Source organism: Silurus meridionalis, chromosome 7, assembly GCF_014805685.1.
Source record: "Silurus meridionalis isolate SWU-2019-XX chromosome 7, ASM1480568v1, whole genome shotgun sequence".
Classification (NCBI taxonomy): Eukaryota; Metazoa; Chordata; class Actinopteri; order Siluriformes; family Siluridae; genus Silurus; species Silurus meridionalis.
In genome coordinates this window covers 2,585,288-2,610,654 of record NC_060890.1, presented here as the reverse complement: position 1 = coordinate 2,610,654, position 25,367 = coordinate 2,585,288, and the positions used below count along the sequence as shown (strand labels likewise).

The following is a 25,367-nucleotide window of genomic DNA, read 5'->3' as shown; positions in this document are numbered from 1 at the left end:
TTAGTACATTAATTTAGTTGATTATTTACAAGTGTCTGCTGTTTCCAACATTATCAGTTGTTCATGTTCATGTTGATCAAAATATATTCTACTGGTTTCACCTGAATAGTTTTAACCCCCAAAACATCTCAGCATCAGTTCATCTAACATTTCTAGTAAACTTTTTGTTTTGTAAATGTGTTGAATTGATGAATCATGAACGTCACTAATCTGATGCGAGTGAACGGCATCAGATCAACCAGTGATCAACCGGTTCTCTAAAACATGTCAAAGGTGAATCTTGTGAACCTTCAAATGGAGAGTGAATACAGACAAAACAAAACATAGAATTATAAATTCTGAAAAAACGTTGATCGATGTATTGTACTTGTTTACTACTCGCAATATTTTAATATTAGAGACCAGAAATGCTTGATGTGAAGAAGTTCGGGTTTGGTGACCTGCGAATTCGCATTACGTGACCACTTCAGATAATCCAAGATGGAGTGGAGGGGGCGCTGATTTAAATCATGTTGCCCAATCATCCTGTTTTACACGTCGCAGCTTTAAATAAATAGGAACTCAACAACAAAAAAGAAGCTGCATGGTTTGATGATGTCATATCTATATATGTCATATTCATTTGCTTCTTTTCTCAGATCCATTTGCAGGCCATGTCATATTCGGTTGCCACCCATGTCAGGGTCATATGCAGTGCCATTTATTGTCATATTGCTGTCCATGCCATATCCTGTTGCTGCCAATGTCGTATACGAATGCTGCCTGTGTCAGATCTGGTTGCCGACCACTCAAAATCTGGTTGCCATCCATGTCATATCCGGTTTTTGCACGTCATTTTCATTTGCTGTCTGTCATATCCAGTCGCCTGGCCACGTCATCACAGGTTGCCACTAGTGTCATATCCGGCTGTTGCTCGCCACAGATCCGGTTGCTGTCCATGACATATCCTGTACCGTCTACTACATATTCGGTTGCTGTCTATGTCAAATCGGGTTGCCATAAACGTCTAAATATTTTGCTGTCCGTTTCCGCTGTCAGATCCATTTGCCATCAGTCTCATATCCATTTGCCGCTAACATCATATCCAGCTGCCGCTAATGTCTTACACAGATGTAGCCCAAATTCGCGGCAAATCTTGCTAATTATTTAGCTTTTTTTTTTTTTAATTGTATAGGTTTTCCTAGTTCAGCAACTGAAGAACCCTAAACCTTTTTCTCTCAGAGCGTTTATTTGGCCTTATTGTTTTAGGAATTGTCACCTAATTTTAACCTTTTGGTTTGTGTCACGCAAGGGGGCGTGTCCCTGGGCTGTCAGTCACAAGGCGACGCCTTGCAGCACTGGATCGACTGCTTGAAAAACAAAGGCCAGAAGGTGGAGCGCTGGCACACCCTGACCAATGATCTGCCTGGGTCCACGTTCTAAGAAGCAAAATGGCCACCCTTTTTTGTCTCACTTTACCAATTAGATCCGATTGGTTGCTTTTCCTGGCCACTTAGTGGTAGAGGATTATGGGTAACCAAGGTGCGGCGACGCTGGGACGAGTTCCGACCGTCGGCGCAGATGTCCCATTTTTGACATGGAGGAACTCGATGCGATGCTTGGGAGCAATTCTCTATTTCTCGGATCTTCGGGTTTTTATTTGATGCACGTTACCGCTTTGACAACTAAAGGTTTAAAAATGTGTGTTTTATTTTCAATGCAATCATTTCTCCTGCAATAACACATTTTTTTTATGATGCTTCCATAGAATACCTTCAGAAGTGGTCTTGAATTGAAAAAAATACTAAATCGGATTTTCTTTTTCATTACGCTGCTGATTTTTAACCGATGTCCTCGTGAACTGTCTGTTTATGTGCATTGTTTTTGTTGTTGTTGTTGATCGGCATGCTCGATGTTTACAGTATGGCTCCTCCTTCTTCTGGAACCTCCTTCCGTGAACGTGACGTGTTTTATGAAGAATTTTCTGATATGCAGGTGTTTGCTAGAATTGTGTTTACTTACTTCCTGCTTCCTGTCTGTGTTTATTTAGAGGTGCGCTCTGTGATTTGAGGATCATCCTGCCGGCCTCAGCTTGAGAAAAAAACTAGTTATGCTAAATTAGGAAACTCAAACAAGACTAGCTAGGTCAGACAAGAACTTAGAATACAATTGAAAACCAACTCTTTTGTAACTCTACACCATGAAAGAAAAATCGATTCAACTTTAAATTTGTCATTACTAAAGAGTTTATTTGGCTAGCTATGTAGTTTATTTAGCTAGCTATGTTTATGTTGGTCAGGTAATTCATTCAACAGGGCTGTACCGACTTATTTACCACACGAAATAAACACTGTTCCTATTTTTCGCCCGGTTTTCCACACAGTTGTGTCATGTATTAGCATTTTCATCGTTCAGTTCTGAATCTGTTAAAGATCAGATGGCGCAAAAGTAGCGAACGTTTTTGTTGGCATGAAATTGTACCGCACCTTATTTGATGTGGTAAAAACAAAACAAGATCTAACTGATGGACACTTTTAGGGGCAAACAGTGAACAAAAGAAAAATGTAGCAATACCAACCTTCTTTCACATGAGCGTTTCATCGAAGCAGAATTTTCTCACAGGAATGAATAAAACACTGCAATATATTTGAATCGGAAGCACGTATAATGTTTCGCTGTGGAGATTTCCTTTAATGGCTAGCAAAGATGGAGAGCAAATTAGCCTCAAAAAAGGACCGGAGTTCATGCTAGCTCATGTTAACTGGTGTATTGTATTTCAGTGAGGTAAAGGATAGGATAAGATGCAAGTGTAAAATCACAGAGCTCCTCTTTAGCATTTTTTTTAGCTCCAGTGTTTAATTCTGCAAAGAATATACAGTATTTCAAGTTTTAAACCGCTATTCCTTTTACGGACTGGTTGTACAGTTTCATTTTTATCTGTTTATTCATTTGACTTTTATCTGGGAGTTGGACTTTTGTGAATGGAGCATGCTAATAATAAATCAATGTGTCTGTGTGTGTTTTAACGATCTTAACCTAGAGGAGAGGAAGAAACCTGTGAACAATGTGATGCACTACTGTACACTGGTTGTTCTTCACTGTGTCTTGAATGATGCATCAATATTGCTCTGACATGGGACTTGTTATATAAATTTGAAAGTTTTTTTTTTGTTTTGGAAAATAAATGGATATTTGCTTCGAGAGATGTATTAGAGTTTTTTTTGTGCATCGATACAGAACTTGTTTGGCTTTTTTAGGACAAGGAATTGAGACAATATGACAAACTTGCCACCTACTGGTCAAAGTTTACCAGAGTGAGCTATAAATTCTGATATCTACCTGCAATAGCTGCTTTTCTACCGTTCAAATTTTGTCCAATATCCACCCGTTTAGTTTGAATCATCTTGACAACCTGTTGAACATGCTGTCTGTTGGTTTATTTAGACCTTTCCTTCTACACTCTGAGAATTCCACCACTGTCCATGAACAAAACATACTGTACACATCTAGAGCAGAGATGGAAAGTAACAAATTACATTTCTAGTGTTCTGTAACTGTTTTTTTTGTGTGTGTACTTATACTCTATAAAGTAGTTAAGTATGTTATGTTTGAAGTATTGTATTTACACTGTGCAGGTTGTACAGCAGTACAGATTTACTGTCTTCTAAAAAGAACTCAACATGCAGCCATTATTGTCGAAATAACTGGCAGGAAAAGTGAGTACACGAACATGTCAAATCTGTGTCCTAAGTGTCAGTATTTTGTGTGAGCACCACTGTTATCTAACACTGCCTTAATCCTCCGGGGCATGGAATTCACCAGAGCTGCACAGGTTGTTGCTGGGATCCTCTTCCACTCCTCCATAATGACATCACGGAGCTGCTGGATGTTACACACATGGAGCTTCTCCACTTTCGGCTTGAGGATGCCGAAAGGCTTATTGCAGTGTACGGCGTACGGTCTGAGTACTGCGGACCTTCCACTTCTGCAACCTCTAAAGCAATGCTGCAGCACTCATGCGTTGGTTTTTTAAAGCAGCTTCTGCACCTGACGCACAGCAAATTGTCCAGTGTTGCTTCTTTTTTTTCCACAATATGTTTGGATTTGCACAAAAAAAGATTTTAAGTTCACATGAGGTTGGAAGTGATACTGTAACTCGTTAATTAGACAGGACTGGTGTTTAAAAATTAACATGAAATAAATTAATGCTTCAACTTCATATACAGCTGCTTTCGAATTGAAGAATTTATCGCACAAGCATGACTGTACAGTTACATATTATATTATAATATTAAATATTGAAACACTTTAAGCTTCTCTGATTTATAGTGTAGCCAAAATGTTAATCTGCAATCTGGAAAAGCACGTGGATCAAATGACGTGAAATATGTCAAAAAGGTAAAACTGTATCTAGTTCTGGTGTTATGCTCGGTCAACTGAATCGTGTCTTCGTTGTTCATGAGTTCCTAAAGGTGCTTTTCTTATCCAAGGTATCTTGCTTACTAATCACTGTTCAGTAGGATTTTATGTAACAACATCTCTGTACTTCAGAATTTTATGACAGGCCACAAAGTCATACCCCAAACAAGACTCATACATGCTGACTAGCAGTGGACAGTGATTCAATCCAGCCTCAGTAAGTAAACAACCTGCATAGATCTTTCAACTGAACAACTTTCATCATTCAGGAACGTTCAAGATGGCCAAGACGGATGAACCCATAAGTTTTAATGAAGCTGTAAACAAGGTTTCCAATTCAATCTATCGTTTTCCTCTGGTTGAGGTGCGAGGCGTACCGCTCAGGAACTGGATTGCTCAAAACTGGAGCGCTGTTTCCGCTTTCCGCCCGGATCCGTCCGATTTGCTCATCTCCACCTACCCTAAAGCAGGTATAGGCACTCGTTATTCATTCATTCATTCATTCATTCATTCATTCATTCATTTATTTAATTGCCCAGTTTAAAAAATAGGATTTTAAATCCCAGTGGTTATGATTTCTATAAAAATCTATTTAAATGAGTGCAAAATGGCTACATTTCAACATTTTGTATTAAAAAAAGGGAAGGAACTTGTCAGCCTAATGCGTACAATAAAGCCATTAAAGTCTTCAATCATTCGAAAAGGCTTTCTCTTAAATGTGCTGCTTCTGGAAAAGTGTCAGGTGCTAAAATTTGTGTTTTAGATTAGATCTAGAATAAATTCATCTTTATTGGGATTGTGCAAGGTACATGTACAGAGCCAATGAAATGCAGTTAGCATCTAACCAGAAGTATTTAAGGTACTAAAAGATATGAGGTCCATATATACAGGGATGAGGGTGAATAATGTACAGAAGGTGCAGTAGGTAAAAATTCACTTTTGTTCCAATATTGGTTTTGCTGTGAACCTTGTAGCAACTACTACTGCTCAAATGCAATAGATGAAACTCTCTAAACCAAGTGCAAAAACAGATCTTATGTAAAATAATCCCCCCCCAAAAAACAACTCTAATGTCTACATAAATGTCCACTAGAGAGCTGCCAGATGCTGTTAATCTACTAGAGAAAAACCTGTACTGAATTGGTATCAAAGTAAGATAGTCATTAGCCTGTGCTTCAGGCTTGAAGGCTTCAGTCTCCTCAATACTTTGTGATTTTTGTTCCTCATGCTGCAAGTGTATGAGATGCGTCCAGCCATTCAGTCCTACCACACAAGCAGGGGTGACAAAGACTCTTTATGGATCCCTTCCATGTTATCTTTTGTGTACTAAAGCCTATTGGAACTTCCGTAATTCCTACTCAATATGTCACCAGCTTTGCTTTTTCAACAGCCATAGGTGTAAAATCAAACCCTGTCTCTTCCAGCGAAAATATCAGACTGTAAACCAGTAGAAAGAGCAGGGAGCTGTCTATGGGATAAAAGCAATGAATTTAGAACATGAGAAACGATTCAAATTCAATACAACAATTTGGATTCTCCTAATTTCACCCTATGGGTGTGAGGGAGAATAATTGAAGTGAGAGGGCCGGCTCTCACTCCTTATGCAGTGTATTGATCTGAATTAAAAAACCCTTCATGTGTACGAAGAGTATCAAAAAGCTTTGAGAGTAATGAAGCTAACCAGGCTGCATGCTAGAACAAAGAGAGTCATTCGAGGTGTTGTGAGAGGTGGAACAACATCAATGGAAGACCATAAAGAACTTCAACGGGATCGACCCCCGAGAATATGTCTCTTTCTCTTAGCTACCCATACAGAAATCTGATATAAGGACATATATGAACATATATATGAAATGATAGTAGCACAGTATATGTGAACATATATGAACATATTTGTGGTTCTATTGGTTACTTGAGACATATATAATAAAGTATATGTACAAACATGTGGAAAACGTTTTTTTTTTTTTACTTGCTAATGTTTCTATGCATATTTAGGATATAAGTCAAGTCAAGAGGCTTTTATTGTCATTTCTACTATACACAGTGGTACACAGTACACAGTAAAAACAAGACAACGTTCCTCCGAAACCCTGCTGCTACACTAAACAATAACATAAAGCTACAACACAACACAAGCTACATAAAGTGCATCGAGTGCAACCTGGTGCAAACAGTGCAGACAAAAAACAGTACAGACAGACAAAACAAGACAAGACACAAAACCAAGATAGCACCGACCAGTAAACCTACTCTATACTTGGTTATACAGTACTGTGAACTGTAGAAACTATACCCGGGAGTGAATATAAGAACACAATGTAATGCAAAAATACAGCAGCAGTCCAGATGTGCAGAAGACAGCATGTAAACAGTGTAGTATAGTATAACAAAGTTGAAGGTGCAAAAAAGCATGTTAACAATATAATAGTCAAAAAAGTACTTTAATATATCGTGTAACACCATTCATCATACATAATATATGAAATACCTGATGTTGAGTTATTTTAGGTTTTAGTTACTATGTGAAAAAAGTGTCACATATATGTTAATGTAAAATTTGCATATGCAACATTTATTCACTTCTAGATCTATACACTTCTATACACTGCTAGAGCTGCAAAATGCATACTTCAAGCTCTTCTTTGTGCTTGTCATTAAACTGCAAAATAGTAGAGCTCCAGAAAAAATAGTAATAATAAATATATATATATATATATATATATATATATATATATATATATATATATATATATATATATATATATATATATATATATATATATATATACACACTGTGTATTAAGGATAATGTTCTTATTTCAAATATTCAAATGCAATTATACAACAGAATTAACATGAAAATTAACAGTTTTTTAAAGTTATTTCAAATATATTTAATACTAGAAAATAGAGTGGCAATCAAGCAAAGAAAACACATATATGTCTCATATATATATATATATATATATATATATATATATATATATATATATATATATATATATATATATATATATATATATATATATATTTGGGGACATATACAGTATGTTACATATATATATATATATATATATATATATATAAAATATAAATATATTAAACCTTCATGAATTCATCTAGTCATTATGTCTCTTTATAAATATAATAGTGCACAGTATTTGATCAAATACATACTTTAAAATGTTACTCATAACGTTCCTGAACATTCGGTCCCGCTGCGGATTCCCGCGATTTTGAAGACAATCGGCATCTTGCTGTTAGTCAGGTTCCAAATGAGTACCTGTGAATTTTCCGAAGCAAATTCCGAATTATCGGGGGTTTACTGTATATCAGATTTCTGTATGGGTATAAAAGATCCAGTGGTTGGCTGCATGTTCTCAGGTCATTAGAGTTAGCCAGGTCTGAGCTAGCTATAATATATAACTTCTATACAGAGACGGAAAAAAAACACACATCCTTCACTCAAGTAGAAGTACTTATGATTTAAAATACTCTGGTAAAACTTGAAGTTCTGACTACACTTTTTACCTAAAGTTACAGTAAATAAGTTTGGGCTTTGACACGTACTTAAGTTAGCCTAATGTTGTTATCTAACGAATGTATTCAGGCTGAACATCCACCATATAGAACACAAGCAGAGATGATTATGATCAGAAATGTTCTCAGTCATGTTTACATCACTGACTCCCTCTGTCTCATCCAGGTTAACCCCAGACTTCTTGTTGCCTTCTGCTGCTCTCACTGTTAGCTTTGTAAACTAGCCTACGTCTGTGGTGCGTGAAAGCAAGCTAACGATAAACCAATGGCAGGTTGAAAAATGAAAGGAAATAGGCTGATGGGCTGAAAATGGCACGCTTTTAGAAGAAAAAATATTGATCAGGCCATCAAATAGATCAAAACTAAAGCCTCGTTTGAAATTTAGAAAGAAGTAGAAAGTACAGATATTTGTGTAATAAAATGTATTGAATGAAATAAAATATAATTGTGAAGTAAAATTTTTACTGTTTGTCTTCTTTTGGGTTGAAATCTTTCTTAAAAATCTAAATTTTTTACCACAAAAACAGGTACCACCTGGGTCCAAGAAATAGTGGATCTCCTGCTGCATAATGGAGATGCTGAGTTCTGTAAGCGAGCACCAACTGCTGCACGAATTCCATTTCTGGAGATCCATTATCCTCCCCCCATTCCGTCGGGTAAAAATCACCAGTTATAAAAACTTGATATCATTTGATTGTGACTACAAATTGGCTTGATAAGACTGGTGTAATAATCTGCCTTGCCACATTGATACCAGTGCGCACACACAATGTTTTTGTGTCCTCTAACTGTTTTCCAGGCCTGGACCTTCTGAAAACATGGAAACCTCCCAGGGTCATCAAGACGCACTTACCCATACAGCTGGTGCCTGAAGGATTCTGGGAAAATAAGTGCAAGGTGGGTGCGAATATTAAAGCAGGATTTTCATCACCTTATGGCAGTTTTGAACCATGTTTTGCTTCACACCCACCAGTTTTTCAAGTGATTAAAAATTCTGGAACATGCAACTAATAGGTGTTTGGTGTCTCTCAGGTGTGTCCTGGTAGACCGTTCGCTTAAACAAGTAATAGCACCAACTATCAGCTTTTGGGTTAAGCCCTTGGTTTTATCTATGAGGGCAAAAACAGATATCAAAAGAATGAAACACGCAGAAGTCTGGGAAAGTGTATCAAAATTCGAAACATGGAAAAGTTTGCTGATGTCAGTGTTTCTCAGACTTCAATATTTTCATCTCACATGCAAACGGCATCTATTGTTGTTTTCGTTTCAGGTTATTTACGTGGCTCGAAATGCTAAAGACAATGTGGTCAGCTACTACCACTTTGACCAAATGAATCTGATTCATCCAGAGACGGGTACATGGGAAGAATATGTGCAGAAGTTCATGGCTGGAAAATGTGAGACGTAACTGGATGCATCTGATCTGTTAATAAAAATGAATAAAATGAGGTTCCTTGCTAATACCTATGTATTGTATGTCCACAGTGGCCTGGGGATCTTGGTACGACCATGTGAAAGGTTACTGGAAAGAAAGAGAGAAGAGGAACATCCTTTATATTTTCTTCGAGGATATGAAAGAGGTACCATTTGGTGTTAAAATGTCTTAAGTTTTGATCATCATGAAGAAATTTACATTGTGGTCGGATGGTTTTCAGTTTGAAGGAAGGTCTGCATTCAATAAGTTTATTTCCATAAGGATTATTATATATTGCAGAAATGGTACACAGTGTGTGTGTGGGGGGGCTGGGGGTGAGGGGTTCTAGTGTAGTTCGAAAAGGACAAGGGGAATATTAATCTCAAACTAGTTGTTTACAAATGAAAATGGAAAAAAAATCCTGTTATAAAGTCATTTAGACATGAGAGTAATTTAGACATTTAGTCATGAGAGAAATTGCAGATTTAGAATTCAACAATTTTCCGAACAATTTGACGGCGTTTCGCTTTCAGTTGGGTCGGTCCATCTGTCTTGTCCATCTCCATCTTTCTTTCTTGTGAGTTTAGCACATTTGTTCTCCTCCCATCAACCAGTCAGTGCAGTGGTCCGTTCTAAGACCCCCCCACGAGTTCACAAAATCCGCAAATTTTTGGTATTTGGTACCTATGGTACTTTAATGAATTCATCTATTCATCGGCAGTAAGTTGGTTCCTTTTTGATGCATACTCAACAAAAATTTGAAATAATAGACATAAATGCTTTATTCATTACTGCAAATGAATAATACAATAATGTGTTTTTAAAAAAATTTAATGAAATTTGTTAATGAAAACATTGACTATTTTATTTGTCAGTAACGGATATGATTTAAAATGTCGTTAAGTGCAATCAGGGTTTCCTTAGTGTCAAAAACAAGTGTCAAAATGTCTCAAATCTAACATTGGATGCCGCAAAACGCCTGCCGGTCTTTTTCGATTTTAATCAAATTTTATTTCATTTTAATTGTCCATTTATCGGTCCCTCAAAAGCTCACGGAAATGCTCTTGCGGCACTTTTGAATGTTTCTGTTTGCTTTTGTGGTGTTGTAGATCTTTCTTTCGCTAGTCCGAATTGAATTTGCTGTATTACGACTACAAATGAGACCAACAGCCAATCAGCTTTTAGCGCGAATCTTTCTCGGATTGTACTGCAGACGGAAAGCGGATTTTATATTTCAGCAATCAGTTTAGTGATACTTGGATTGAAAAAGTCGTTATTTAAGGCTACAATAACAACGTATTTGTGGGTGTGTGTGTTTGATGTTTGTAATTTAGGTGTTAAATCACGTTCTCAAAGATCGTAAAAAGGGCTTTAAATCTTATTCATTTGACGTGGTGAAACCTGCAAAAACCCTGACAATCCTTCTAACAAAACATACTTGAGTCAAAGTACAATTACAGATTTTGAAAAGTACTTTAAATAGTACACCAAAAACAAAAAACCCCAAAATTTTATTAATTACTTTAATGGCCATCATCATTAAGTTCTATGGAATTTGGCTGATGCTCTTATTCATAGCAACTTACAATCATTTAGGAAGCTAAGATTTGAACTCACAACCTTATCATTATCATCATCATCATCTTCAAAGCTTCTTCGTCCAGGTCTACCTTCATACTCATATCATTTATTGGTGTTCCTTCCAAATCCAGAACCCACGACGAGAAATAGTAAAGATCATGCGGTATCTGGACTTGTCGGTCTCCGACGACATCATCGACAAGATCATCAAGTTGACATCCTTTGAGGTCATGAAGGACAACCCGATGGCCAACTACTCGTCCGTCCCAACCATCATTTTTGACCAGTCCATTTCTGCTTTCATGAGAAAAGGTCTGAACATTGCGAACATCTCTCCCGGGCCTGCTCAAGTCTTTGCTATATTAATGTGTGAATCTTTTCCACAGGAGAGGTTGGAGACTGGACCAATTACTTCACACCAGCTCAGACCCAGATATTTGACGAGGACTATGCCAGAAAAATGGCAGATGTAAACATTAAGTTTCGGACCAGCATATAAAAGACGCCATCGAGAAATCGTGCTGCGATAAAAACGCTACATTAAACATCGTATCTATATGTAAAGGTAATTTGGTCAAATCTCAATATGGGAAATATTAATAATCTGTAGGATTTAAAAATTGCAGATAAAATTGTTTCCATGAAACAATGAATCAGGGGTTAAAATGTTTTTAGTTGTCACGTGTACAGTGAAATTCTATCTTCGCATATCAGAAATAGCTTTTCTGATTTCACATTTTCCAGTTGCACATTTTTTTATTTCTTTTTCACAAATGATAAACAGAATAAAACAAAAGTAAGAACAAAAAATTAAAAGTGTTATTGCACATTTTTTATAAAGAAAAATAGAAAGTATTTTTGCACAGAAAAATACAGAAATACATAAGTGGTAGTGCACATATTTTTATATCCCAGTGATGTTAGGAAGCTGGGGGTCAGAGTGCAGAGTCAATTATGATACACCACCACTGGAGCACAAGGAATTAAGGGCCTTGTTTAGGGGCCCAAGAGTGGCAGCTTGGTAGTACTAATGCTTGAACCCCTGACCTTCCAATCAACCCTGAGCCTTAACCACTGATTCCACCTTAAATTCAGATAGATTGCGGCTACATCTACAATAATCTGGCTAAATGTTTTAGGACATTATTTCGTCCCAAAGTTTTCGTTAATTTCAGATTATTTTTACTAGAACTTTTACTATTTACTTTTTACGGCTCTTCGAAACGTCGCGGTAACAAAAAAAATGTGTCAACGTTTTCTAAAGCCACAGTTTCGTCTGGAAGTCTTCAAGTCTTCAAGTGCTTTCTCAAAGCACCTTCTGCGATTCGCGACAGATCTCTGCAATCTTCCGGATCTTCATCTTCTGGAAGAGGGCGAAGTCCGCGGGAGCCAAATCTGGCGAGTAGGGTGGGTGCGGAAGTGAGATCATGTGGTTCGTTATGTGATTGCATGCTTGGATCTGTAGCAGCTTGATACTGGGAGTCCAAACCCTGCATAGAGTCATTGTAGTAGTATTTGTTAGTGTTGAACAGTGGTTCTCAAACTTTTACTGCCATTCCCTACTTTAGAGGTGGTGGATTTTCAAGCCCCACCTGTTTGTTTGGGGTTGCGTTGAGTTTATGAACCTATATTAAATAGAGAATATAAATGAAGATTAATAATGAAAATAATTATATAAATACTGCTGTTTATTGCGCCCCACCTGTCATATCTTTATTCCCCACTAGAGGGGCGCACTCCACAATTTAAAATCCACTGGTGTAGAGTGAATACATTATTATTAAAGGTCCTAAATTGGAGGCAGTTCACCATTAACCTGATGTTAAACACAGTTTTGGGTTTTTTCAGAATGTTTCAAGAGCAATTATGCATGTAGGTTGTGCCCACAGAAGAACAATTGCGGTCAAATAATGTAAAATGTGTAACTAACTATAATAATCTCAATCCTCATGCCTGAGGTGGAATTGTTCATTTGTCTGCTAAACGATCTACACAACAGTGATGGCACTGCTGAAGAAATCAGCGTCACTTTTGAGACGCTTGCATTCAATGGTGGGTGTTTTTTGGACTTTTAGGAGGGGTATCCTTCAAAAAATGTAAGGAGAATAAAAAAAAAATGGGGTCAGCCATGATACACCACCCCTGGTGCACAGAGAATTAAGAGTCTTGCTCAAGGGCCCAATTGTGGCAGCTTGGCGATTACCAGGGCTTGAACCACTAACCTTCCAATCGGTACCCCAGACCCTTAACTGCAGAGCTAAAACTCCCCAACCCCCTGTTCAGGAACATTTCGAGGGACATGACAAACTAAATCAATTAGGCTTCTAAATTGTAGCTCTCCAGAGATTCTGATTAAGCATTTGTGGGATGTGAAGAACAAAACTTAGAGAATCTGCTGTTATCTTCTAGTGCCGCATGCCACAGCACACGTTCTAAGGTCTTGTGGAGCCAAAGAATTGATGATTCAGAGCTGTTTTTTGGTTTCACAAAAGGAAGCAGGGGTTGTGGCTGATTAGTATCTGTTTCTTTTTTTACAAAAAACACAAATCATTTTCAAGTAAAAAATGGAGAAAACTGCATCTAATAAGTTCGACTACGCTACATGCCACTGCTTAGCCCATACTTATAGTTGATGGTTGACAGCATAGTGTATAGCATGGTGTGTCCAGCAGCTCAAATGACGCAGTGGTACCTTTGTTTGACGACTTTTCAAAGAGCAGGTGTGTTTTTCGCTGTGGAAAACTGAACAGTGAGCATGCATGACTTGGTGACTCACTGAGCAGCATGGCTCCACCCGCTGGTGAAGCACAGTGCCGATCGATGGAAATGTGTGACTCAGTGTGCAGCATGAATCACACGAACCTCAGCAAGGAAGTAAAACTTTGCAGAGTTTTCAGAAGCCAGGAAAATGTCACGCAAGTGCTCTAGTCCCAAATGCAAGCAATTGGCATTTTCGGAATCAATTAATCTGTTTTATAATCTTAGTTTTGCAGATTCAGGTTCTTTTGAAATGGCTAACTCGTTTACCCACTCGCTAATCCCTATGCTATACTGTATAGTGCATGACAGTTGACTGTATCGCAGTGGGGGACCTCTGTGGTGTCCTACCCGAAATGATCTCTCGTACAGAAAGAACGAATACCATTACTAAAGCAAGAATCCCAATGAAAACAGTTCAAAAAGTCTCCCTTCACTGATCTTCGAAGGGAGATCATGTAGATTGTTGACCGACGCTCCTTATGCACAAGTTGCCGAATGGTTTTGATATTTTCGCTCTTGAAGTGCGCATGTCAAACGTATGTCATGTCGAACGTCTCCGTGGCAGATTCGACGATTTCACGCAGAGTTTTACGTTTGCTCTTTGTTCTAAGTTGCTGTGCGTGATGAAATCGCAGATGTGAGTTACGCCGAAACATTTTGATACAAACGAAGGGAACGAAAATCGGAATTTCGACACTGACATGAATATTCTCTGACAGAGAAGTGAGAACGTCACGGGTAATTTGCTCATAGATGTTACACCTACCTGCATGTTTGTTTATCATTATGATTATTATATAAGATTATATAGTGATAGTGGCGAACATTTGAGCTGGGTTTCTTGTCAGTGTCCTCAAGCTAACTCCAGAGCTAAACACCATCAAATCTACTCAATCTTGCTAATTTGCTGGTTTTGTTTTTGGCGAAACGCTTTTTCCTGAGGAGACGATTTTGCATTGCATTGTGGGTACAAACAAGTGAGCTCAGGATTCGGATACTGCTACAATATGACCGACACCCGATATAGTGCACTACATAGTCATGTGGTACTTAGATTCCGATTGCCCTGACTGTGCTGAGCGTTTTGATGTGTCACATGTCCACGTCATTGGGATTTCATGTGACGTCACTGGTTCACAGGAATAGACTCCCCACACGGAGCTAAGCGATGAACACGTGGCGTCACGTGACATCACTCAGTCACACAGCATTTGACTTCCTTTAGTGTGCTGGGTGATAAACACGTGGAATTGACTGACTCTACTGAGGGAGGAAGTTGATTTGCCATTGAAATTAGCGATGTCAGTAGATGTCACGTGTTCACTTGTAATGTCAAAGCGCTCAACAGAGTGACGTCACGTGACCTCAATCTTTCACACGCCAATCAACTCCCCGTACACTGCTGAACGTTTTTTTGAACGTCACACGTGCCATGTCTCAGCATATTCATTTTTTTTTCATGTTTTAAAAATTATTACTACTGCTACTACTACTATTAACAAGAACAACAACAATAATAAATAAATAAATAAATAAATAAATAAATAATAATAATTATTATAATTATAATAATAAATGATAAAGATTATGTAATATTAGGGTGGCCATGGGGTGGCTCATGGAATCCGCGCAGCTTTAGACTTTTATTATGACACACGGCCCTGCACGCATACCCGGAAGTGAACCTGGATGCCGACAACAACAACGAGCTCTGCCGAAACGCGTCGGTGTCGTAAAACAGGTTTTTTGGGCGATAAAACATAACGACAGTTTATTTATTATTAGATATATATTAGCGCACGTGCCGTCGCCGGTATTTTCCGATATCTAAACTGGGGAGTGAGAAAAAACCCACATATACACATAAATACATCGTGATCGGTCACGTCCCGACTTGTCGGCTGTCTGTGCGGCTATGGAGATGTCCAAAGCGGAGCGTTTGAACGAGCGCGTGAACGAGCTTCTGGCGGCGGCGGTGCAGCGCGTGCTGGAAGCGGTGCGGGACACGGTGCGGGAGTACGAGGAGACGAGTGTGCGCACGCGGCGGGAGAACGAAAGACTGCGGCGGAGGGTGCACGAGCTGCAGGAGCAGCTGGACAGAGACAGGGACATCGCAGGTACGGACACAGTATTTCATCATCATCATCATCATCATCATCATTACCGCCACCATGACCATCACTATCACCACCATGGCCATCACTATCACCACTACCACCATCACCATCACTATCACCACTACGTCATCACCAACATCATCACCACCATGACCATCACTATCACCACCATGGCCATCACTATCACCATCATCACATCTATGACCATCACTACCACCACTACTATCACCACCACCATGACCATCACTATCACCACCACATCACCACCACCATGGCCATCACTATCACCACCACATCATCACCACCATGGCCATCACTATCACCATCATCACATCCATGACCATCACTATCACCACTACTATCATCACCACCATGGCCATCACTATTATCACCACCATGACCATTAATATCACCACCACCATCAATCATTACCATCATCACCACCATTACCATCACCTTGATCTTGACAACCACTGCCCACCATCACTATCAACATTATCACCATGACTGTGACAGTCATCACCACCAGACACAGTCATCACCACCCCTTATCACCATAACTATCACCAGCCTTATAATAGTTATCGTCACCACCTACTATTCTGTGGTAGCTGTGGTAGAGTGGTAGCTCCAGCAGTTAAGGCGCTGGGTTACCGATCGGAAGGTCGGGGGTTCAAGCCCCGGTATCGCCAAGCTTCCACTCTTGGGCCCTTGAGCAAGGCCCTTAACCCTCTATGCTCCAGGGGTGCCGTATCATGGCCGACCCTGCGCTCTGACCCCAGCTTCTAAGCAAGCTGGGATATGCGAAGAACAAATTTCACTGTGCTGTAATGTATATGTGACAAATAAAGGCTATTAAAATTATTCAAAAATCTCCAGCATATTCTGGATCTCCAGGTTCCTCTCGGACTCCGCAAGTGAATGACATTTTCATTTGTTCCTTCTTTCTTCATGTTTAGTTTCGCAGATCACAGCTCAGCTTAGAGTTTCTCCTCCTCCCGCGCTGTCCGGACAGAAGAAACCGTTGTTCAGCCGTCAGTCAGAGGACAAGCCGTGTTTCAAAGAAGAACCCCTGAATGATGGCCAGAACGGATCGCTTGCGGCTGAAATCAAAACAGAAACGGAACAATCCGACTACCCGGGTGTAAACGAACCCGTCCTGGAACCGGTCCTCCAGAACTCCTACTTCTCCTGCACGAATTTGCAGTTTCACCCCTCCCAGAGCGAGGCAGACTTCCCTGCAGCCCTGTGCAACAACAATAACACCGCAGACACTCTGGACACGTTCGTGGAGCACTTTCCTTTTGAGGACGACGCGTGGAGACAGCAGAGCCGGGCGGACGAGCGTCACGTCTGCCTGTTGTGCGGAAAAAACTTCAACCGTCTCGCCAACCTGCGCATCCACCAACGCTGCCACACGGGCGAGAAGCCGTACATGTGCTCGCACTGCGGCCGCCGCTTCAGCCACAGTGGGAACCTGCAGAAGCACAAGCGTGTGCACACGGGCGAGAGGCCCTACCACTGTCCGCAGTGTAGCAAGAGCTTCTGCCAGTCCAGCCACCTCAAGAAGCACCAGATGGTCCACACGGGGCGACACGTCCCTATTCAGAGGAGAAACCTGGAACTCTGAAGGAACCTCAACAGTAATCATGGGATTTTTTTTATTCATTTTTCTTTTTGCAATTGTGGCTCCCCCTACTGCCCAGTCCTAGAACGTTCAAACCGTTCATAAGGCTACATAACACCTACATAAGACCATGACCGTATCCATGTCTGCAACCTTTTATTTACGATATTACAGACGAAAGTATTCCACCACCCATTTTTGATTCTTCTCCCGAGTGTTGTTCTCCTTCTCTGGCTTTACTCAGACCCAAAACTGTTCCAGCATGACGATGCTCCTGCTTCATGAAGATATGCTTTCCATGGAGCTCGAGTGAATAATCTCCTGCTTTACCACACCCCCAGGCCTCTTCTCCTCACCTGACTTACCAGACGCCCTTGTGGTCAAAAGAGGAATTTTTTTCCCCAGAAGAGTGGAGTTTATTTATAAGAAGAAATGGAGAATAGATGTGGAATGAAAAGAGAAAAAAAAAAAAAAAAAAAGGGTGTGGGATTAAAAAATGTTGGGAATTTTTAGGACTGGAAACTTTCTGTGGAAATTAACTGGAACAAACTGGTTATTTCAAGAGTTAAAATGTGGTTGAAAAAAAAATCTTGCAGTATATTTTTGTTTCAAACATCCAGACTTGATGCAATTTCAGTTGAGGGCCCTGAAGTTACGCCCCCTACAGGGTTCCTACACATTTTAAAAATGTAAAAAATTGTTTTGGGGGGTGGGGGTGTTATTAAAGATTTTTTTCATGGAGTCAGGCAAAATCTGCCCTGACAGTACAGCGCCCCCTACTGCACGACCTCTGAATTCTAGAGAAACTATGGCACGTCAGAATGAAAAATGTGTAGGAACCCTGCGTTCGCATAAATGACAGAAATGTCACGTACGTTTATGTTTAAAACTTTCTTGTGCTGTGTTTAAAGCTATTGTGGAAACAAAATGATATATTTTACGATAGGATCAAAGTAAAAAAAAATGTCTATATTTGTATTTTTTCCTCCCCAAAAAAATTCTAATGAATTCCAATAAATTCCTTGTCACTCGGAATATTTCCCAAATTCCCCAGATGAAGTTCCCATAGAAAACGTTCTGGAAATTTGCTGACATTATTTTCAGACCCTACTCGGGTGTCCACAAACTTTTGGTAGATGTAGCATATGTCACATTGTAACTGATATAATCAAGAAGCTTTCTGACCCTGTGGTCATAAAGGGCTTATGTAGGGGTTATGCAGGTGTAATGTCGCTCTATGAACTCCTGGGGATCTTTTTATCCAGTACTCGGATTCTAATGTCACGGAAGTTGTACAGATACAGGGTTTACGAAACCCCGGCGACGGATTCACCACATGTCCGTGTTCGTGTGGGGTTCGGGTTTTTTTTTTTCTGAGATGAATCGAAAAGCAAACAAAAGTCGTCCGTGTTTCGAATGTTATCATTGTTGTTATTACACTTCTGATTCAATGTGTTTCAGCGGCCGCAGCGAAACCTCTGGACGCGAACCACATAACATGATACCGTGTATAAATTCCTGTTTGTATGTTCTAGATGTCATTTAAAGAACAATAAAGGGTGAAATTGTTTGTAACGGAAAAGTGTGTCCGCAATTACGTCTATGTGAGAAGGTCATGGTCTATGTACATTCAATTTTGTATTTCTTCTAATACTCCAGAACCAAACTACGGAGAAACACGTCAGTGTATATATATATATATATATATATATATATATATATATATATATATATATATATATATATATATATATATATATATATATATATATATATACACACCATATATTTCCAAAAGTATTTGGTCACTTGCCGTTTCTTGCCATACGTGGTTCTTTGGTTCTGTGGAGAGTGAAAAAGAAAAAAAAAAAAAACTCAAGGGAAACTCACCGGATTTTGTCGCCACCATCTTGAATTCCAGGTTCTTCCAGGTTCATCCTTTACCCGAACATATACATAGCCTGTGGAAATTTCTAGTCTTTTATTCTAGTATTTTCTTGCATTTCTACACGACAGAGTTCGGTCATTCGAAGGTATGAAGATTTCCTTTGACCAAACAAATATGTAAATGTCCAGATGTTCCACTTTATTACTCCACAAAAGTTCCTTCAAAAACTAAAAAAGTATTTCCAAACGTTTCACAGGTGCTGCACAAAGGTAAGCCTCGAAATCAATTTAAAATACAGGGTATTACTAAAGGAAAAGAAATGGCGATTTTGTCAACTCTTGGATGAAGGTCTTTTGTGTCCTATTCATTTATTTATCATACATTTCATCCAAAGTAGAAACAGACAAATTCTCATGAAACTTATGAAACAACTGATGCCTTATTGTTAAAAAAAAAAAAATCGTCTCACAGTGTAAGTAAATGATTTTATTATTTACCTTAATTTAAATAAATAAAAATGTAATCAATCAATTTACAATATGATTTGATATGTTTTGAAATTTCCAGTGCCCTTCTGGAACACTTTGATAAAAAAAAATAAACAAATAACTTGAGACTATTATTTTGAAACCTCCAACGATACCGGAAGTAAAGTCCAGCTCGGTAGCATCTGTGCCTGGGAGGCCAGTGTGACTGATACCAGCGACAGAAACAGGAACAAATACTCATGAGTTATTAATTGTTTATAACTTCTAGGGAATATATCCGAGTCGTATATTTATATATTTATTAAGTTCTTAATTAAACGTAAAAAAAACACGGCACTTATAGTCGTCATTGTCGCAAAGTGTCGTCACTCATCATCAGTCATTAGTTGCTTCCGTGTTTGTTACTGTAACAGGGTATCTGCGATTTTTTATTTAGAGGGGGGGAAAGATCAAAGCGGTTGCCATGGCAACGGCGGTGTCGGCTACCAGCCTGTCACGGTAACGTTGTAATTCGTTTGTTTTGTTTGTTTAGTTTCTTCATACCATGTGAATGATTACATTTCACTTCCTGGTTCAGTTATTTATTTATTTATTTATTTATTTATTTATTTATTTATTCTATTTTATTTATTTATTTTTATTTTTTTGTTAGGGGGGGGGGGGTATTTACTAGCATTCTCCTGCATATAAACCCAATTGTCAGGGATGGACTGTTGCTGGTAGCTAAAAAGTCGCCTGATGACATCATGGACATCATGAGAGATGTGGTCAGTGATTGGTCATTTCGAGTGGCTGGTGAATAGTGATTGGTGATTTAGCGATAGAAAATTGTAGGGGTGGTAAAATTCTAATCTGAGTTCCCTCCAAAACGGTGGTCCGCGAGTTCGTTTACCTCAGATTTCAGCACAATTTCAGTTTTTTAAATGTATTTATTTTTAAAACATGCCCAACAACGGCAGTTGTATAAAAAGAAACTAAAGTTAGCGCAGTGTCACTGTGGCTACGTCGAAAATACGATTTGTAGTTGGACATAAAAGTTGCGGCTACTTCCGGGTTTTAGCGTTTCTTAGCTTTTAAAAGGAGAAAATCCTGACAATTCCACATATCGAGGGAGTAAAGGATAAAGGATGAATGAAGGATGGAAGGAAAGGAGACATTTGTTATAGTATGCTGTAATAAGTAGATCATATTTTTAGAAAATTAAATATTAAATGTCAAACAAACACACACTTATATACACATCTGTATTACCAAAGCGGGGTTTAACAAATGTCAAATATTTACTAAAAATTTTTTTTTTTTTAATCAATTGAATTTGTGCCAATTTAATCAATTACAAAATGTAATCTATATAATAAAACATTTATATAGATTTTTTTTATATTTATTCTATTTTATTTTTATATATTTTATTTGTATAAAATATTATAAAATATTATTTTAATATATTATTGAAGCAGACATTTTATTTTAAATTGTTTTAAAATATCTAAACTGTTCGTAATAATTTGTTTAGGTCATTTGGAGAGATGATGATCAGTGATTGGTGGTTTAGAGCGATGGTTATCAGATCTTTTGGAGGGATGGCGATAGTGATTGGTTGTTTGGGGCGGAAGTGAATAGTGGTTTGGAGCGATGGTGAATAGTGATTGGTTGTTTGGAGCGACGGTGAAAAACGATTGGTTGTTTGGAGCGATGGTGAATAATGATTGGTTGTTTGGAGCGACAGTGTAAAACGATTGGTTGTTTGGAGCGATGGTAAATAATGATTGGTTGTTTGAAGAGATGATGAATAGTGATTGGTTGTTTGAAGAGATGATGAATAGTGATTGGTTGTTTGGAGCGATAGTGATTGGTTGTTTGGAGCGATTGTGATTGGTTATTTGGAACGATGGTAAATAGTGATTGCTTGTTTGGAGTGATAGTGATTGGTGTTTTGGAGGGATGGGGATCAGTGATTGGTTATTTGGAGAAACGATAAATATTGTTTGGTAATTTGGCATGATAGCAATCAGTGATTGGTTATTTGGAGTGATGATGAATAGTGATTGGTCATTTGGAGAGATGATGATCAATGATTGATGGTTTAGAACAAGGGTGATCAGAGATTGATCTTTTGGACCTATAGTGACCAGTGATTAATGGTTTGAAGTGGTAGTGGACTGGGATTGGTTTTTTGGAGCTACACTGAATAGGGATTGGTATTTTGGAGAGATTGTGATCATTAATTAACAATTTGGTGCGATGCTAAATAGTGATAAGTCATTTGGACTAGCCTTAACTACACCTGATTGGCTAATTACCTTAGCGAATAAGCACACGGAAAAAAAAATACAGAACACGCTCATTGTCATTCTTGATCTTGTCTTTTGCAACTTAGCAGACATGACTGAAAAAAGCTACACAAATTTATTAGTAATGATCGCAACAGGTTTAAACGCTGCTTTCTTTATACATTTACAGTTCCAGCTTTTCCGGTTTCACTGTTCGGATGCCGAATACAGACTACTGCCACCTGCTGGTATAAGAGAGTTATGTTCCCCCAAGCAAGCGCAGAACCTACACGCACAAAAAAATGGCAAAAATCCGGCCTCTAATTTTGAGCGATGCTGAATATGGGTTAGTCATTTGAAGTGAAGGTGATGGGTAGATTTATTGGTTAGACCACAGTGTTATTAGAAATTGGGAACAATACGTTTGAATCAAGCCTGGGGAGAGCCTGGGGGCATGGGGGAGACCTGGGATATAAGACTGCCCTTTTTTTTTTCCAAGTAGATGGAAAGAAGGTGTTGGGCTCATGATTATTGTAATAGGAATCAATCTGTGTTTGACTTATTAATATCATTCTATTAATAGATCAGTGTGCTGAGAGTCACATTCAAGTCTTTCTAACCTAAAGGGACACTTTTACTGGATTATTAATTTTACCGACTGCTACTCAAGTACATGGTTTTTGTATTTCATCCACCACTGCCTAGACCTAAGCACTAAGACTGTGTCTGAGTCCCGAAAACTACTTGGACTGCTGGTCCATAACTGGGTTTTTTAAGAGAAAGCTCAGGTCACTGAGGCGCTTGTTCAGTCCCTCGTCATCTCAAGACTGGACAAAACGAAGTCACTCCTGGCAGGTCTGCCTATGAAAGACCTTGCAATGCAACTGATCCAGAATGCGGCAGCACGGCTTGTTTTCGTCCTTCCTAGGTTCTCCTACACCACCCCACTGTCACAAATCATCTACTTCCTGCTTCCTGTAGCTGCCACATCAGATTTACATATGACATCGCTTGCCTATGAATGCCTACAAAGCCAGAAACAGACCATCACCCTTTTACTGCACCATGCTTCCTCCATCCTTCACCATTGCTCGGTTTCAAAACTCTTCTCTGTCCTGGTACTAACAATTTTTCTCCTAGCAGACTTTTTTGTATTCTTCGTCTGCATCCTAATGAAAAAGCATTAGAATGTATTGCTTGATCTATGCTTCGAGGCACTTTTGTAAGTTGATCTGGATAAGGGCATCTGCCAAATGGCATAAAGGTAAATGTAGACATGTGTTTTTGTGAGGTGGGAGGATACCAGAGATTTCTGAGGAAACCCACGTTTTTAAATGGATACTGTATAAAACGAACCTAACACTCCATGAAAAAGAGTGCTGAAATTAGTAGTTACTTCAACAAACAGTGTGTTGCATTAGTGATTTGACTCTAGAGGTTGTTTACGTACTGTATTATCACAGTGGACCTTGTCTGCTGCTCCAGTAACCCGGAAAAACCATTGTGAATGATTTTTGCCGATATATTATAGTTTCAGAAATCAACTATCGGTGCCAATTAATCGGCAAAACCGATGAATCGGTCGACCTCCAGACCTCAGGATATAACCGGGGACTCTTTGTGGTGGCATTGTTCCCCCACTCATCATGGAACTATTCAGGAGCCGACTAATCTTTTTTTTTTCATTTCATTAAAGGAGTGGTAACGTGTCCAAATTGGAGCGACTGAATTGCCGTGTGGTGAAGCTGCTGACGGCGGCGGTGCAGGAGGTGCTGGAGGCCGTGAGGGAGACGGTGTCTGAGTATCAGGAGAAGGCGGCTCGGACGCAAAGGGAGAACGAGAGGCTGCGCCTAAAATTACAGGAAACCCTAAAGAAACTGGAGAAAGAGCGAGAAGGTAAGTGTCGTGTTTTTTGAACCTTCTTACTCAATGTGATTTTGGATATAAATGTCAAATTTCTTTCGTTTTTTTACCCCTTTAACTTTGCAGCGTCGAGACTCGCGCCCATCTCATTGTCCATCAACCGGCCCCCCGTCGAGCCTCAGCAGACACCCAAAACTGGACACGTCTCTTGTTTAAAACAGGATTCAGTTGTTAAAGTAGATGCAGAACCAGAGGCGGTGTGTGACCTTCAAGTTGCATTTACACTGCCTGACCCAAGTAAGCCCAGAACCGAGCAGGTCAACAGCTCAGATTCAGACCATGCCATTAATGGAACAGAAAGTGGTACTTTCCCTGATCCCTCATCACAAATGGACATTAAAACCGAACCTGTTGTGTCTGAATGTTTTCAACAGCAGCAGCAGTTGCAGATTGCTCAAGTTGTGGTTACAATGGGGGAGGACCTGAAAGACCAGGCAACCAGGCAGGATAACAAGAGCTCGAGTGCCAGTGTCCAGTCAAACATCGGTGCACTCGGAAGGTGCGTAGGGAACACTTGGAGCGCAGTGTCTAGCTTGCAAGGACTTGAAAGACCGCTGCCTATTCCACGAGACGAAGAGCACCACGTGTGTCAAGTCTGCGGTAAGACCTTCAGCCGCGTCGGGAACCTTCGGATACATCAGAGATGTCACACCGGGGAGAAACCGTATCGCTGTATGGTGTGCGGCCGCTGCTTTAGCCAAACAGGAGACCTCAAGAAGCACAAAAGGGTCCACACTGGAGAGAAGCCCTACGCCTGCGTCCAGTGCGGGAAGAGCTTCAGCAGGGGCGAGAACCTTAAGCGGCATCAGAAAATCCACATAGGAGAACGACTGCGTAGCCAGAACTTGTGGAGAGATACTCATGGATTGGCCATTTGAGGGCATGATGTACTATATGTTGGAAGAATGTAGAGAACTGAAGGAAAAGGTCTGAAGTTCTAGTTCTCAGGTGCTGGTCAAGTAATTATTCAAAAAAAAGAAGATAATCTGGTATTGTAATAAAGCTGCATCGTTACAACACTCCATGGTTAATCATATTTCTCATGAGATGCCTCTACGATTGGGGGAACAGACCACAAACCAGAAAAATACATGGTCTGAAACTGGAGCCTAGGTGTTGGCGACCTTGGGGCGTCGGCAGTTGTTTGGAACTAGGGCAACCTCGTTTAGAACCCCTTGCCATTAGTTACGCGGTGGTATTACAAAGTTTCATGACTAGCTCTGTTTACAAGAAAGTACTTAATTTATCTACGTTTACACACAATCACCTTCAAAATAGTGCCCCTGCACAGCAATACAGCGCTCCCAGCGTTTTTCTGAAATGTGTCCTGGAATTCTTCTTTTCAAAGCGTGTCA

The 25,367-nt window shown here is 39.4% G+C and overlaps 4 protein-coding genes across 8 annotated transcripts in view; all 4 read left to right on the top strand.

Annotated features, from left to right (window-relative positions):
• Positions 1–3,180, top strand: part of LOC124389183 (double C2-like domain-containing protein alpha) — a 43,485-nt gene extending 40,305 nt beyond the window's left edge. Inside the window, exon 12 of the mRNA XM_046854496.1 lies at positions 1,292–3,180. Within this exon, the coding sequence (XP_046710452.1) occupies positions 1,292–1,422 (131 nt within the window). The 3' untranslated portion in view covers positions 1,423–3,180. The remainder of the gene's footprint in view (positions 1–1,291) is intronic.
• Positions 3,181–4,348: 1,168 nt separating this feature from the next.
• Positions 4,349–12,268, top strand: LOC124388561 (sulfotransferase 1 family member D1-like). Of its 5 annotated transcripts, none has more exons than XM_046853332.1 (8): positions 4,349–4,377; positions 4,668–4,868; positions 8,469–8,597; positions 8,741–8,838; positions 9,212–9,338; positions 9,427–9,521; positions 11,068–11,248; positions 11,323–12,188. In XM_046853332.1, the coding sequence occupies exons 2-8, from the start codon at positions 4,679–4,681 to the stop codon at positions 11,433–11,435; spliced, it is 933 nt and encodes a 310-aa protein (XP_046709288.1). In that variant the 5' UTR covers positions 4,349–4,377; positions 4,668–4,678; the 3' UTR covers positions 11,436–12,188. The 5 variants fall into 5 exon arrangements, 4 of the variants coding, with proteins under 4 accessions (XP_046709288.1, XP_046709285.1, XP_046709286.1 ...); XR_006926445.1 differs by lacking the exon at positions 4,349–4,377 and adding an exon at positions 12,201–12,268 and having other exon boundaries at positions 4,397–4,868; positions 11,323–11,501; XM_046853330.1 differs by lacking the exon at positions 4,349–4,377 and adding an exon at positions 4,414–4,469.
• Positions 12,269–15,276: 3,008 nt separating this feature from the next.
• On the top strand, positions 15,277–19,022 carry LOC124388563 (zinc finger and SCAN domain-containing protein 21-like). The gene is made up of 2 exons (XM_046853333.1): positions 15,277–15,813; positions 16,773–19,022. Exons 1-2 carry the CDS (start codon positions 15,612–15,614, stop codon positions 17,441–17,443), a joined length of 873 nt encoding a protein of 290 aa, XP_046709289.1. The 5' UTR covers positions 15,277–15,611; the 3' UTR covers positions 17,444–19,022.
• Positions 19,023–19,972: 950 nt separating this feature from the next.
• On the top strand, positions 19,973–25,031 carry LOC124388560 (zinc finger protein 239-like). The gene is made up of 3 exons (XM_046853328.1): positions 19,973–20,314; positions 23,786–23,985; positions 24,079–25,031. Exons 1-3 carry the CDS (start codon positions 20,280–20,282, stop codon positions 24,888–24,890), a joined length of 1,047 nt encoding a protein of 348 aa, XP_046709284.1. The 5' UTR covers positions 19,973–20,279; the 3' UTR covers positions 24,891–25,031.
• The last annotated feature ends 336 nt before the right edge of the window (positions 25,032–25,367 follow it).

What these genes read in the sequence shown, in the direction of transcription:
- LOC124388561 (XM_046853332.1), top strand. Translation starts at nt 4,679, where the DNA reads ATGGCCAAGACGGATGAACCCATAAGTTTTAATGAAGCTGTAAACAAG. An exon ending in TCCTCCCCCCATTCCGTCGG is followed by an intron (nt 8,598 to 8,740) that starts GTAAAAATCACC and finishes ACTGTTTTCCAG; the next exon opens with GCCTGGACCTTCTGAAAACA. An exon ending in TCTTCGAGGATATGAAAGAG is followed by an intron (nt 9,522 to 11,067) that starts GTACCATTTGGT and finishes TTCCAAATCCAG; the next exon opens with AACCCACGACGAGAAATAGT.
- LOC124388563 (XM_046853333.1), top strand. Translation starts at nt 15,612, where the DNA reads ATGGAGATGTCCAAAGCGGAGCGTTTGAACGAGCGCGTGAACGAGCTT. An exon ending in CAGAGACAGGGACATCGCAG is followed by an intron (nt 15,814 to 16,772) that starts GTACGGACACAG and finishes CTTCATGTTTAG; the next exon opens with TTTCGCAGATCACAGCTCAG.
- LOC124388560 (XM_046853328.1), top strand. Translation starts at nt 20,280, where the DNA reads ATGGCAACGGCGGTGTCGGCTACCAGCCTGTCACG. An exon ending in TCGGCTACCAGCCTGTCACG is followed by an intron (nt 20,315 to 23,785) that starts GTAACGTTGTAA and finishes ATTTCATTAAAG; the next exon opens with GAGTGGTAACGTGTCCAAAT. An exon ending in ACTGGAGAAAGAGCGAGAAG is followed by an intron (nt 23,986 to 24,078) that starts GTAAGTGTCGTG and finishes TTAACTTTGCAG; the next exon opens with CGTCGAGACTCGCGCCCATC.